This window comes from Curcuma longa, chromosome 8 (genome assembly GCF_044706935.1).
Source record: "Curcuma longa cultivar G26 ecotype Majalengka, Jawa Barat chromosome 8, ITB_CL_G26_1.1, whole genome shotgun sequence".
Classification (NCBI taxonomy): domain Eukaryota; kingdom Viridiplantae; phylum Streptophyta; class Magnoliopsida; order Zingiberales; family Zingiberaceae; genus Curcuma; species Curcuma longa.
This window is the reverse complement of record NC_133868.1, coordinates 7,330,438-7,346,267: the sequence shown is the minus strand read 5'-3', so window position 1 is coordinate 7,346,267 and position 15,830 is coordinate 7,330,438. Positions and strand designations below refer to the sequence as shown.

At 37.1% G+C, this 15,830-nt stretch overlaps 2 protein-coding genes across 2 annotated transcripts; both read right to left on the bottom strand.

The window, feature by feature from the left end:
- Positions 1–582: 582 nt before the first annotated feature.
- LOC141833951 (glucan endo-1,3-beta-glucosidase 8-like) lies at positions 583–2,137 on the bottom strand. Its single transcript, XM_074721441.1, has 2 exons — positions 1,803–2,137; positions 583–1,711 (listed from the first exon to the last, which is right to left on the bottom strand). Exons 1-2 carry the CDS (start codon positions 2,135–2,137, stop codon positions 583–585), a joined length of 1,464 nt encoding a protein of 487 aa, XP_074577542.1.
- A 1,756-nt stretch (positions 2,138–3,893) lies between these two features.
- Positions 3,894–15,561, bottom strand: LOC141833097 (serine/threonine-protein kinase TOUSLED-like). Its single transcript, XM_074720494.1, has 16 exons — positions 14,912–15,561; positions 14,076–14,165; positions 13,455–13,661; positions 12,092–12,145; positions 11,458–11,565; positions 11,317–11,361; positions 9,192–9,304; positions 8,212–8,278; positions 7,604–7,670; positions 7,165–7,262; positions 6,902–7,081; positions 6,594–6,804; positions 5,780–6,044; positions 5,440–5,494; positions 4,501–4,662; positions 3,894–4,225 (listed from the first exon to the last, which is right to left on the bottom strand). Exons 1-16 carry the CDS (start codon positions 15,116–15,118, stop codon positions 4,130–4,132), a joined length of 2,025 nt encoding a protein of 674 aa, XP_074576595.1. The 5' UTR covers positions 15,119–15,561; the 3' UTR covers positions 3,894–4,129.
- Between the last annotated feature and the right edge of the window lie 269 nt (positions 15,562–15,830).

The following is a 15,830-nucleotide window of genomic DNA, read 5'->3' as shown; positions in this document are numbered from 1 at the left end:
CAGAAAATGGAAAATATTTTCCAAACCAAACGCCCCCTAAGGTATTCAGTTGGATCCAACATGAGACAATCACAAGAAGGAAAACAGTACGTATAATACAATTGCATGTTAAAGTAAGTTAGTATAGTGCCGAGCTAAGATAGAACACATAATTAAAGAATTTTAATACCTTTTTTGTTCAGCAATTTAAAAGTTCATATGAAGAAGAGATTGATGAAAGGATATACATTTAGTCTATCGTTGATCATCATTCAATATATATTTTTAACTATCAAAGACTAAAAGGTCGGTCACGTTGATCGACTCCACAATGAAGTTTAAAATAATAGTCGAACGCTATGGCATATTCAAGGATTTGTCTCCGGACATTCTTCCATTGATTGGACTGAAGAAGTTAATTATTAAATAAAAATATTATAATATTCAAAGATCATATTCACGTTTATGATTAAACTACATTAAAACCAGATGAACCGACAGCCCATGTAATCATCAACGAATTGAAGCGACAAGATCTATTGCAACAAACCACGCCAAACCGAATTAATTCCGAAGCAACTCGATGACAAGTATCCTACGCGGCTACGCCGACAGAAGCACAATTCCACCCACCGCCGCCAGAATCCCCGCAGCCATCCACCAACTCTGCCGCAGTAAATAGGCGGCCGACGACCATCCGACGATCTGCACCGTGAAGTTGCAGTTCCCCTGGGAGATGTTCTGCATCGTCACCGTGGCCAGCCCTTGGAAGTAGCAGCTCTCCCGCCTCTGGTTCTGCGTCTGGAAGTACGCATTGAAGGCGTACGAAGCTTTCCCCTGCTGATCCATGGCGCTGCACGAGCCCCCTTGTTCGAGCGCCGTGCAATCCGCGAAGCTGCACGCGTAATCCATGTTATCGAAGAGCTTCTCGCTCACGTTGCTCGCGCTCGGGTTCAATGTGCACCACTTCGTCGGCAGGTACCGGACATCCTTCGTGGCCACCGGCCACCTGGCCTGCCCGTCGCCTGCGAGGTCGAGCTGGAACTTCGGCCGGCCGTCGTAGGCGAACAGCCCCCAGTGACGCTCGAAGTTCCCCGGCGCAACGCTCTTCGCGTCCTCGTCGAGTAAGCCGAAGAGATACGCCTCGATGTCTACGTTCGGCCGGCGCGGCGTCCCCTGTTTCGCGGCTAGGCGCTTGAGCAGCCCGCCGTAGAACTTCTCCGCAAGGGTCACGTTAGCATTCGCGTCGCCGTCAGTGGGCCAACCGATCTCCCCGACAACGATTGGCAAGTTGCCGAAGCCAACCTTGTCAAGTGCGGCCACCAGAGTGTCGAAGTTGGCGTCGAAGACGTTGGTGTACGCGGTGCCATTGTCGATGACCGGCGTGGCAGTGCCTTCGAAAAAGGCATAGTCGATAGGGAAGTTGGGGTTGCCGTAGAGGCTGAGGAAAGGATAGATGTTGACGGTGAAGGGGGAACCGTTTTGGCTGAAGAAGGAGACGATTTGAGACATGAGGTCGGCAATGTCCGCGCGGAATATGCCAGCGGACGGGACGGGATTGTCGACGGTGGAGTCATAAACGTCAGCATTCAACGGGACGGTGACCTTCACGGTGTCGCCGACGCCGGCGTCGTCGAGGGCGGCTTGGATGTTCTTAAGAGCGGCGAGGGTGACGTTGGTGAAGGAACCGTTGTACGATGTGAGGAAGGGCTCGTTCCCAACTCCAACGTATCTGAAAAAAGGAAGAAGAATTAAGATTAACTATAAAAACGAACTAAAAGAAGGGAAGAATTATTAACTTTTCCCAAACACTGGAAGCCTACTTGATGTTTACTCCACCATGGAAGTTATACTGGCTGACGTTCTGCTTTACCCAGTTCCTCGCATTCTCGTAATCGTTCATGGCGGCGAGCATTTCGTTGGGAATGGCGATCATAACTTCGATCCCTGTTCCAGCCAACGCCCTCATGGAATGCTTATCGGCGTCAAAAATCTTTACTTTTTTTATTCCATTATCCTGCAGGAGCTGCCGGATCGTGTTCGGCGGTAACCGGTGGGAGGCGACAGTCCCCCAGTTGACGCCGAGAGCGGCGTCGGCCGGCGAAACAGAGAGGCCAGTGGCGAGGAGCAGGCAAGCGAAGAGCCAGCAAAATGGCATCTTTAATACAAAAATGTCGAAATTTACAGATCGCGAGTCGGAAAATGATCTAAAACGTTGGTTTTGTAGTCCAAAGACGTGTCAATTGAAGATTATCCTGGGGATTCAGAGACTCGGCGAGGGCGCTTTCGCAATCGCCCCCAACGGAGTCAAAGGATGCCCCGGAAGTCCCAATGCGGCGGTGCTCGAAATTAAGAACTAAGTCCAGCGTGAGAATCGGATCAGAGACGTGATTTCGACGCTAAAATTGGTGAAAATTGTAAAGATTTTTTAGGAATTTGATTGATGGAAAGGAAAGAACAAGAGAAGGCGAGAGCGAAGAACTCGATCGTCTTGCGGTTTGTGCTTTACTCTACTCTGGCTTTGAGAGAGAAGAGGAAGGGATTGCAGACGGGAAGGGGGTGGCTTCGTGGACGGCGAGGGCGATGATGTAGTTGAAGTATGCGAGGTGACGTGGCACTCGTCGCGGGCGCACGTCCACTTCGTGGGGTCTGTCATAATTACGTGGGTGGCCGTTTAAAGCATGCACGTAACTGTCGATTAATTAGTTATGTTGGGGGTAGATCATCTGCCACACAACAATGAATTTTTACATTATAGAAAAATGATTGATAATCGGCATCTTAATTGGTCAATGAACAAGAAAAGTCTTGTTTTGCAAGTATATGGTGGAGTAAACATTAATGTTAGCAAAATTACGTGGCACAACGATAAAAAAATTGACCTAATTAATTTTCTTTTTGAGAAAAAAAAGAGTTAAGATGAACAAGGTTCACCGCTTATTATTATGGAGAACTCGAGAAGTTAAAGCAATGAAAATTAAGATGGCAAAAGTACAAGGAAAGTTCAGCTTATGCAGATTAAAATAGCGAGAATAAGGAGGGCAAAATTAGCATTGAGATAAATTCTTTGTTTATTTAATGTGAAAATGATCCACTAACGGATACTAAATTTATATGTGAATTAATATTTATTTATTTATTTATTATCAATTTAGACGGGAGTTTTCATCTTTCGTCTTTCATCTTCAGCTCTTATAGCGACTCTGGAACCACCACGAGCAACTCACGGCCAGATGCTGTGGCCTGATTGTGAATTGCCGCCGCTAGCTAGCTTATGGCTAGATTGCCATGAGCTTGATTTGACCATGAGTCACGATCAACACGAGCTCATGATCAAGCTATGAATCACAACACGCGACCAGGCTACAAATTTCCTTAGCGCTTCATTGTGGACAAAGCATTAGAAGGTGGTGGCTACTGCTGTTTTGAGCTTTAGCAGAAGCATAGTTGTCAATTTTAAAATGCAGATAATGGATAAGATTTTTATATTATATTATTATAATTTAGCGTATAATAATAACAATAATTATAATCTTATCACAGGCTCTATGTTGATATAAAAATTACTAGAAGCTGATAAGTATCGAACTATCAAACGAGCATTTTAGGCAAAATAGTATGTATATACACATAACAGCCTCAGTTCACCAGTTTGATTCATCTAATCATTTCGATTAACAATCTGTCTGTCTAATGATCTATTTCACTCGATCAATTTTACTTATTTAGAAGGATTGTCATTGCACCAAATTAAAGATCATCGAGTATCCAACCAGCGTCGTGGTCTCTTGTTTTTTAAAAAACACTGAAAATGACTAAGATCAAGTTCAAAAAGGCAGCCAGTTTGCTGAAGGTAACAAGAAAAATTCAGGCGATGAGCAAAAATTAATAGGCAATGGAAGCTTTTAGTCACCTCATTTTAATTAATTAACGGAATGCTGTTTCATTGCATACAGAAAAGGTTCCTTTTATTGAGGAGCCCGAACCGGAGAAGCAGAAACAAAGCTTTACAACATTTACAAAATGGCTCCTCTGTACTGTCCCTTTGATGTTTCAAAAGAACGGCCTCGAGCCTCGAAGCTCTGGCCAAAGCAAAAGTCTAATGAGGCTCCAGTCTTAAATATTTCATTCAGCAGATGTACTTATATTCCTATCTCTTTGAATAGGAGAGGTAAGGATCTTGTGCAATGGTTAGAACATCAGGTCTTTCTGCTTGATCATATGTCAAGCACCGACGGATCAGCTCCTAAGGATGTAACCAAAAATGGAAGTTAATCGCTGAGGTTTCCCCCTTAATCTTTATGCTGAAGAGTACATGATAACACAGTATTCAGTGAAAATAGATCACACAGAAAATAATTGTTAAATGTCGTAGATGGATGTGGAGATTCAGACAGAATTCGGTGAAACTCTCAAACAACCAGCTAAATCTCAGAGCCATACAAGGTTCTGGTATAACTGATACAAATAATGATGAAACATTACAATGCAATGTTCTTGCAAAGAGAATAAAAGCCTCACCTTGGCCTCATTTGAAACTGATGGCTTCAAAGGAAAATCCACTTTACGAGCATTGATGATAGTCTCTTCACGAAGAATTCTCTCCTGAGTCTGGTTATGCCCAAAGGGGCGTTTACCAAAAAGCATTTGATATAAAATTACACCAGCAGACCATACATCGACCTGTGCAATAAAGACCTCAATGGTTGGTTCCAATAGACACTTTATAGCATCAGTTGATTAGATAAGAGTTCGCTACACAAGATGCTCCTTCATATTAATTGTGTGTCCTAATGAACACATTTCTCACTATTTAACTAATCCTCATTATTGGCTTTCATGCATTTTCACATAAATAAGTTACAACATGATATTCCTAATTTGCCTACATGTGAAGCAGACTGGCATAGCCTTTCTTGCTTTGATAAGGTTCCAAGGAACATGTTAACAAAAAGAAGAAGAAAGAACTCAAATCCCCAAGCATGCCAAATAGAAGAATTTCTGTTAAGCAAGAAATAAAGAGCAGAGATTTATAGAGAATCTTCCTGTTCGAAAGGCTGCATATGAACTATGACAGAATAAAGCTGAATATCTCTAGCTCTAAATGCACCCAATAGATTCAAAATAAATTTAGTGCAAAATTTAAAAATTCAACTCATTCCTAAAGCAGAAAAGTGAACCACAAAAATCTGGAAAGTAGTCATTTTAAGTGTTATACTGTAATGGTCCAGTTCACTAGTCGAATTGTCAATTACCAAAAGCATCTGCCAGCTGGAGTTCAAAACTGGTATACACAAAAGCAGCAAGCTGTCAAATGATGACTCAAACTCACATAACTGAAAAACAAGCAATTCACATAGATATAAGTTGCATCTCTGTCTCTGCTACGATCAATATCACTAATAACCTTTTTTATATAGTGGGAGTAAAGAAGATATCCTCTTACTAGCACTAACTAACCTTTGAAGATATTAATGGTGTTTTGGTTAGGTCAAAGCATTCTGGAGGCAAGTACCTGCAAACATGCCATAACATTAGCATACAAGATATAGATTGTTCTATTTCAAAAATTGTTATACATGTTCTCCACAAAAAAGATAAATTACAATGTAAAACTATGAATAGGTTGAAGAGAAATGTTTTAGTTTGGAACATCACTAAATTGCCCAACTAAATGGCCACCAAGATCATCGCAATAATTTGCATGTCTTATAAAAATTGCAAACACAATGTCTTCAACTTATTAACAAAATTAGAAGGAGCCAGTAGAAATTTAGAGGGACAATAAATCTGTAATCACCAGTATGTTCCAGCTCCTTGGGAAGTAAGCTCCATACCCTGAGATCCAACATCATCCTCCACTATTTTGCTGAGGCCAAAATCAGTCACTTTTGCAAGACCAGCTTCATCAAAGAGAACATTACCAGGTTTCAAATCATAATGAATGATCTTTTGAGGCCTCTTATTCAAGTAGACAAGCCCATGAAATATTTGAACAATTATGATTTTAGCTTCCCTCTCGGGAAGAATTGGTGTTGCCTTTAGGACAGCATCAAGATCTTTGCCTAAAAAAGTGTAATAGCATTAGTCTAATCTTGTGATGGCTAAGATAGCAAAATTCCTGTCAAACCCCTTAGAACAATAGCAAGTGTCCTTGAAAATAAACAAGAACAAGACTCAAATGTAGATATGTGAACAAAAACTGTGCAAGGCTATTCAAACAAATCTGATGCAATGGAGGCTAGCACTTAATCAAAATATCTTATTTTTGAAATGTTTAATTGTTGGTTAATAGATTGGACTATAGTTAAAACCGTGCAGCTTGTAGTGCATACTGTAGAAAAGGATCAGCAGACAACATTCAAGAAAAATTAAACATGGAAACTGTTAAGTGGTTGAATCACATGGTTTCAATTTTTATCTCAATATATTGTTCTTGTACTCTATTATACATCCTATTAGATTGAAGCCATAAAAATACTCCAGGAATATATGAGACAATTAGGGGGAAAACATATAGAAATAAGTTTATCGAGAACACGAATTAAGCGTAGGGTGGGCTTCTTTGTATAAACCAGAGTGCTTACAAGAAAATCTAAATGTAAATTATTTACCACTGCAATATTCTAAGACTGTGCAGAAAGTGTTGTGGTCAATCTCGAAGATATCCCATAACCGCACAATATTAGGATGCACCAAAGTCTTGTGTATGTTGTATTCCCGAATTGCATGTCGTATGTAACTTTGCTTTTTCTCTTCACTCCACTGGCCGTTCAAACCGTGAAGCTTACATGCCACATATCTATACTCCACCAAATCAAATGCCTGATTCAAAAGTTTGCATGTCAAATCACCACATGAGAATTTATGTCCAATCTAATATAAATTATACAGCCAGAGCATAAAGATGCAAAAAAGGTACCTTGTAAACCTCGCTAAAACCTCCTTTGCCTAGAAGGTTGAGGAGGGCATATCGTTGGTTGAGAATTGGAAAATTGTTGAAGCGTGAACCATCTTCATCTCGTATCCGCTTCATTTCACGTACCAACCTTGCCTTTTCCAGCTCATAACGGTCCTTCTCTTTCAAACAACTCTCTTCCTCCTTGGATAGTACGAGCCAAACAAAAAAGATTAAATGTTAAGTAAAAAGAGAAATGCTAGACATTTTAAGGCTTAGGAGCCTACCCGCTTGATGCTTGCCAAACGAGATTTACAAATCTCATCCTGTAAAACAAGATCCTCATCAGACATGCCGGTCTCCATGTCACTTCCATCACCTTTGTCTTCATGCAGGAATAATATTATCAGCATTTCTATAATATATTATCTTGTTGGGTGCATAACTAATAACTAATATATTGCAGTGGTAAATAATTTATATTTAGATTTTCTAGTAAGCACTCTGGTTTATACAAAGAAGACATAACTAATATATTATCAACACCTAAAACTGCTATTCACTAATAACTAACAAGACCATTACAGTATAAATAATACTTCTACGATTCAAAAAGGTTCTAAGTGCTCTGAAAAATCTAAACCAACCAGTAATTTAATATTAGTAAACATAGGATGAGGAGAAATAATTATTATTATCATGAGAAAAGAATCAAAGGAATTTTACCAGGTTGTTTTTTTTTAAGTGATTTCCTGTGCCGCTCAATAAGTTCTCTCATTTCCAATAATGATTTCTGCAATGTAGTAGTGGAAGAGTATCGAGATCAAAGCAACAAAAATGAATAGAAAATGTCACATTTGTACCAAAATGACACAAGCAAAAGATAGATAGATATATATATATATATAAAAGAGTTGTTGACTTAAATCGGCAACATCACCTATGCAACTTACATTTTAATCAAATCTAAATTAAAATTATTTTTTTGTTATTTAACAAATAAAATATGATCAAAGATGGTTGAAATTTATAATTCCAAGTACAAAATATATTAAGTAAAATTTCAAAATTTTGACATATTCATCAATAAATAACATATAAAAATTAAATGTGTCTATTTTTTAATAAAACTAAATATTATCTATATCATTATGTTTATTTTACAAAATTTGTGCAAATTGCGGGTATACAACTTGTTATATTAAGATCTCTATAGGATCCTGTTGACATTATTGTGGACATAAACATAAAGACACAAATGCAATAAGTTGAGAAAAGAGTCTAGTATTATTCTTATTAGATAGGCAAGTAAACATGAGTTCATAAGAACTTACTAGGTGAGCATTCAGATCTTTCAACGCTTGACCATCCTCCCATGCTTCAGAAATAATGGTTCCAGTCCTACAATGAACAGAACACAATAAGAACAATAGCAGGTGTTTACAATTTGAAAGTACCAAACACAATCAAGCATGTTTAGATGCATAATGTCTAATATGTGGTCTTATTAACCAGAGAAGTTGAGTAGCATGAGCATGAAACTGACTATTAGATATCCAAACGGCAACATTTGGTTAAATCTAATTCTAAATATGAATGAAATCTTGCTTTGAACTTCCTCCCATTTCTATTTCACATTAACATACAGATCCAATGTAAAAATAATCTGTGGCCGTGTACAAAAGCATGGAGTTAAGTGTGATTTCTTGATATAAACAATTTCCACAGAGATAAAAAAAAAAGTAGGAATATTAAAGGGAATCAAATTAGACAATGAAAATTTTATCAACTTGGGATTATGTAAATGATTGGTGTAAGCCAAATCAATTCTATATTTGAAGTAGTAGTTCACAAAACAAAATATCTTACAATATGGCTGGCATGAGAACCTTCAACCAAGAGTTGAGACACAAAGAAAATTGCTTTAAAAATCCTTTTATCATTGCATCAAGGTTCCATTGCTTTCCTAACAATAACAAATCGGCACCTTGCTCCCTATCTATAAGAAGCAAGGATGATTTGGAGCTTTGAAACAGCTGACAATTTCTTTTATCTAATATGCTAAACTCAACTACAGTATCAAATGTGAATTGATTCCAGAGAAAGATTATGCAGTGTGGAATATGAATAGAATCCAGATCAAAAATATGTGTTCTTAATATTGAAAATAAAATATGGACTTGTGTTGATATCAGTTATGACTTATGAGTCTGGAAGATTAAAGCTTTTGATTAAAGTTACAACTTGCAATAATTATTTGCTGAACTTTTTGTTAATGGCTACTGTAAAAAAAATGCAACAGTTGGCTGCTCACCTGATCACACCAACATTTCCAAGCCTAACAGATTCTTGTCGTACTTTCATTCTTGCTTCCTGCCTCTCTGCTTTTGAGACTGATATCAGTAGATCAGATATCACTTTAATTCGCTGCATTAAAATAACATACAATTACATAATGAATTTTGGGACATGCTGATGAAATTACTGACAGACATTTCAGACATGCATAAACCATATTTATTTAAGGAAAACTGCCACAGAAAACACAATTAAATTACCACATTATGAAAAAAAAAAAGTCTAAATAAATTTCTTTTATAAAATATGTATAACTCTTTAAATTGCTTTCATAGGGACTATACGGCCACAATGTAAGTGCAAAAACCCTAACTCCTAAACTTTGATACTTTTGTAATTCTATACATAGCTTCATATATCAACTTCTATAGAAAGAACTATAAAGCCAGATGTTATGGCTGTGATATATAGTGCAATGTGCTACAATATATGTATGCAAATGGAACTGAGTATTTAGGAGCAGGGGATGTATTAATCTTAATTGATTGTTGTTGACTTTAAGACCACTGATTCTTGAAACATACGTTTATGATGAGTAAAAGAACAAAAAATTGTCTCTGATTATATATTTCTAATGGCAAACCTTTGCCATATGTGAGGATCAGGCTTTGACAAAGGAAGACCCATATAGGGTAACCCAACCGATTCAATCCCATAGTCCGCTTGAACAATCAATGGCAATGAGGGAAACACCAACAGAAGTAAGAGATTACTGGATCAGGGAATGAGGGTGGTGTTCAAGAACAACTATGCATTGGTTGCAGATAGAACCGAAAGGTAAAAGATTAAAGCAAAGTCTGACACGCCAAAAATGGAACTCCTTTGTCAGTGACCAAACAACAATTTATACATGGAGCCATCTGGCACCACAAACTGAAACGAATTGCTAGAAGAATTGTTTTTGGAATCCTTCACCAGTTCAAAGTGAGGAAACTAAGAGTCATATTGACGGCCTTGCCCTGAAGGCAAGGAAGGCAGAAGGTAGGATTTACATTGTGGTCCCATCCTTGAGCTCAAGGTCTTAATTTTTTTTATAATAATACTCCTACTAACTTTCTAAAATAAAACAGTTTCTTCCAAATTCATATTACTAATATTTGTTGTTGCCAAATAAACCAATTCTGATTACTATCATGCAATCCGGAAATCTAAAATAATATTTGTCGAATGAAGTTTGGTTAGCTGATGATGAGTGTTCATAAGCATTACCAGTGCTTTTCATTTAATATGGAAACCTTGATTAATTTGTGAATCATTTAACTATACCAAAAAAAATATTAATGTCTGATCACAACTTCTGGAATTCTTTTATTGCAGGACAATTATAAGGTTTCTCAAGTGATATATTTGTTGAATCTCCAATGGCTAAAAAGCTTGCTGATCTAGATGTCATAAATAGTTTGGAAGATGTAGCTGCCTTATTCAAGCTGGAATTCCAAATTAAGTATCAGGAGTCACTATTGATAGCAGGTTAAAGCATTGACAACTAAAGGAACAACTCATAAGCCAATAACTTCTAATGACAAAGTGGAATGTGGCTAAAATGCCAAGTTAGTCTACAGATTTAATTTTGAAAGGGAAAGAAACATAGACAAATCAATTTCTCCAAGAGATAGAAAAACTCAATACAAATCTAGAAGTAAAGATATTGCTAAAATAAAAATCCTGTCAGAAGGCTCAATGATGAGGGAGATAATCTTGTAATGAGAATTGGGTGAAACATGTAAATCCAGGTTATAAAAAGAACAAAATAACTTGTAACAATTGTTAATGGTTTTATATTTGGGGTTTTTGTCTAATTTGACTTGATTATTGTAAAAATACATGACCCAACTCCCTCTTATATCAGAGAGGTTCTCATTGTAGGTTAAGACAAAATCTTAGTAGCCTCATCTTTCACTTTGTCATATCGACAAACATAGCCAATCTTCCTCTCCCACGTGATTGGAGAAAATTTTTACATATACATCAAGCACCAACTTTATTATGTTAGCTCAGTACCAAACAAATGACTAAACACGAAAATATTATCTCCATACAAGGAACAATATGAAGATTACACAGGTTCAGAAGAACAAAACCTTTGTCTTCATTTGTCGGTCATGTTCTTTGAGTTCTTTGAGTTCCTGTTTACAGAAACATGTAATAGACTGTGAAAATGTTATCTTTATAAGATGGTCAGGATTATGAGTCAATGATGAAAATAATCAAATAGTTTGTACCTTTTCAAAATTGTGTGCAAGATGTTGAGACTCAAATGTTTCATGGCGTGACTTATTTAACTCTTCCTCCAAGCTAGCATTTTTGCCACGTAGCACTGATATTTCCTCCTTAATGTTACAAAATTTTAATTGTTATAAAATTGAAAGGACAGAGAGGAAAATGGAAAAGAGAGGAAAGGGGGAGCGAAGGAGTGAAACATCATCCTGAAATCTAGTAATAAATCTGTATGGACATCTTTTTACAATAAGAGAAAAATCATTCTTCATCTAAGTCAACCTTAAATACCAGTACATTTTTCATCATTCCATATTTTTACTCATCCGCAAAAATCATGGTTATATGCATTAAATTATTCTAATGCTAATGAGCTGCATTTAAAATATCTAGGAATGGAAAGAAAGTTCATACTATAGTGTAATTGAGTGATAAACACAAATAAGTTCATGATAACAGATCAAAGGTATTGAAGACATGCAGATGAAGTTAAATCAGAAGCCAAAAATTGCTTTCATTGCAGTGAGCGAGTAAATCGTACAGATGTCAGCTGGGAAAAAAAAGGTTAATGACTATCACAAAGAATCAATGGAAGCTTTATAAAGTTTAGTTCTGTCATGAATTGAGAAAGGAGGAAACCTGCAGCAAAGCAATTCTCTGATCATTTCCACGTGGTGATTTGGGCCAACTTTCCTGGAAAAATGAAATTATTTGACATTCCTAATCACCAGATCTAATTTAACAAAAAGCAAAAATAAATAAATGAGCACAATAATTCTCATTGAAGAGTTTGAAGCACCAACAACAATAAAGACAAGCCACCCTATCCCAAGTATATGAGTCGGCTTGAACATATGAAATAAATTAGTCAATAAATAATTACAGAAGAAACTCACTCAGTGCAAGTAATTGAAAGAAAATTGCAACAAAATGGTCAAATAATTTGCTTCCTAGCCAATGTCACTAGTCATAGTCACGTGCAAGGGTAGAACAAACCCTTAATCATCACACTCCTAAAGTCCAATTTGTCATGATTAAATACAAGAGAAGAACAAGAGAAAAATAAATTTCAAACTGCTGCACATATTTCAGTTTCCTATGAAACAAATAATCATGCAAAAAAAAAAAAAATCAGTAACCATATAAAAATATAGTAGAACAACCCAATTAGGTTTACACAGTTTTAGTCAACAAAGCAAATCAAACTTGGAAAGAATAACCATAAGTAACTGACAAGATAGAATTTTCCAAACTACTTATTATTGTGCCACCCAAGTGTCACTACCCAATAGTCACTAACCATTCAGATTTCCTATCATGACCTCCTTTCCTTCATTGCCAACCATGGATGAAACAAACTCTTATGCTGAGGGACACTTAAAAGAAGTAAGGTATAAGAATTGCGAAGAAGCAGAACTAACTTGAAACATAGGAGGCCAGGCTAAAGCTTAAAATGAGATTGGTGAAACAGTGTAGGAATTGCACAATAACTAAAAAATGTGGGGAGATGAGTTCAGATTAGTTATTTGGACATTGTATTGAAAATCAAAGGCAAAGTTGCATCATTTCCATTTGTGAAGAGACTAACGAACCAATTATACAATTTTGTGAAAAGGTCTAAAAACATCAAGTGGGTAACAGAAACACCTGTGTTAATGGGAAAGATCTTAGTAGGTGAACTGATGCTTCCTGAACTGTTAGAAACTGGGAAAATGGTCCAATAAGCAGGTAAAATGAGTGTAATTTTTTCTTAAAAAACTTTCTTGCTATTCTCATAGTCTTATGGCTCTTTTCTGAGTGATTGCAAGTACAGAGCTAATAGATACACTTAATTCAGAAATACTTAAAGAATCGCTACAATCACATATCTGTTTCTCTGGGTCCTATAGTAGTATCAACATATTCTAAGTTACTTTTATTACATATTTTTATGGCTAAAAAAGGAGAGTGCACCTACAAATTTTCATAATGCAGAAAAGAAAAGAAAAGAAACGTAGAATACCTTGTTTGAGGGATCCTCATGATGGCCATTAGAGGAGATTAGTGTGGAAGTCAGTAGCGAGCATGTTTGCTCTGATGTCTTTGAGCCACGACCCCTACCAGTTGATGGGCGCCCTCTTCCACGACCCTGCTTTCTCTTATTAGGTTCATCCAAATTACGTCTAATCTCAAAATTCTCCAAGGCAACTATCCTTCCATTTGTTTTTTCCTATGTAGCAAAAGAATGATAATCCAACAATAAGAATTACATCTGAGCTATCATGGAATATTCACTTTTATCAACATCATTTTATTAATAGTAATATACAGAACTTTGTCATATGCATGGTAAGTTGTGGCTGTTAAAGTTGCAAGAAAGAGTGATCTCAATTAGCTTCAATTAGCACGGGGAAGCACATTATACACTAGGGTGTTAATTATCATGATCTCAATAAGTAAACATTACACAAATCAAGCAAATGAATTGAGTAGTGGGTTTTGCTGCTCCAAAACAACTCTTGAATAGAGCACTAGCTCAGGCTGCTCTACTAACTTGCCATATTCATGCTGAAAAGCAAGTAATCTGGGGTAACTTAAAGAAATCCGCACTTATGCATTAACCTGCTATAGAAGAGATACCTACCTTGGATTGCTCAAAATCCACATCATGGTCACTATCTTCGAGCCTCTGGCGTTTTTGAGTGTTGTGTTGTATCAAGAACTCTTCACCATTCTGAAATGTAGTTATTCAAGTTGTGGTTCAGAAGATAGAATATTCAGGAGAACGATGATAAGATAAATGAAACTAACAAATTGTCAATCATCATATCATCATCATTATACTTCCACCATGGTAGAAGGATATTCTGTTAAACAAGATATTTGTACAAAAAAATTTTCTTTCGCCATAAAAACGTTTATAAAAATGGAACATAAGTCATAAAACAGCACTACCCAAGTTCTATATTGGAGTAAATGCAACAAGTCTTATCCAACATAAAGGATAATCCAACTAAAGAGTAACAGTTGATCATGTTCAGATTGGATAGCTGGCATACATCATGAACACAATCTATATAATGGTTAGCCAAGAATGCTAATAAAATATGAACAAAGAAGAGTTACAAAAGATCAAAACTCTGCACTACGTTGTCCATATAATAGCAACAACACTTCTGAACAATATACAATTTAAATTTGAACACTTGTAATGTTAAAGTTCTTCAATGAATTAATAGCTAATAATAAAGCAAGACAGTGAAGGTGCATCTAACTATAATTCTACAGGTAAACAAATTTATTCCTTGCACAATAAGAAAATTGAAGTTCCAAATAACAAGGTAACATAATAGATAAGTAATTTCAATATAAAGAACCAAAAAAACACAACCATCTACCCATAGAGAGACTGCGGGTTTGAACACGGAGAAAAGAGCAAATCTATTTCCTAGTAAGTAAAATGTGTAAGCTAGGACTGACATCGTCATCAGAGGAAGAGGAGTCCAGCAACTCCTCTTGCTCCGGGAACCTCATCGGAGGAGGAGTAGACTGCCGCACCGACTGAATTGTGAGTGAAGAAGAGCTCTTCCCGGCCATGCGAGCCTCCAGCTTGGCTAGCTTTGTCGGCAGGGACGGATCAGAAGGATTCGAATTTGAAGACAGTTGCATGACTATGTCATCCGACATGGCCGATCGAATCTCGAGAACCAAAATAACAGCGGCAATAAAAAAAAAGGAATAAATCAAGAAAAAAAATCCTATCCACAAACCCTAGTCCGGATCATGCTCATTTCATAATCAGATCGGCGGCTCTGCGACTCCAATAGCCGCCTTCAGAAAGCTCAAGCCAGAAAAAAAACGAAAAAAGTCTACAAAATCTTTAGCGATAAGATAGCAAGGGAAACCCTAGCAAAGGAAATTATGATGCGCTCGACGCTAGTGGCGCGCCGGAATCCGCTGGCCGGAGAGGAGATAGGGGCGTTTAGCGAAATATTTTTGTGGTAGGGGCGTTTTCAAGAAGGTGGACTTGGAAGTTGGAAGTGCGAGTAATATTTGGGTCTTCTTTGCAAAAAGAACCAAGAGAAGAGATGAACGGAAGAATGAAGAGAATGGGTATACAACAAGGCGAAAGGAAGGTAACCCTAAATTTAATTGTATGACGAGGATTAGGATTTATAGTTGACCCATACGGATTTGAATTGAGCATTCAATGTGGTTGAGAGTGTCTATGCTCGTTGAGGTAAGATTTTGGGTACCTTTGGTTTGGAGTAATTGCAAGGAATATGGTTGTCAATCATTTGACCAAACTAAAATGTTGGGATTCTTTTTATATATATATGGTACTGATTCATGCTGCAAAAGGTTGGAATCTGACAACCTAACGGTCCCACACGATTGA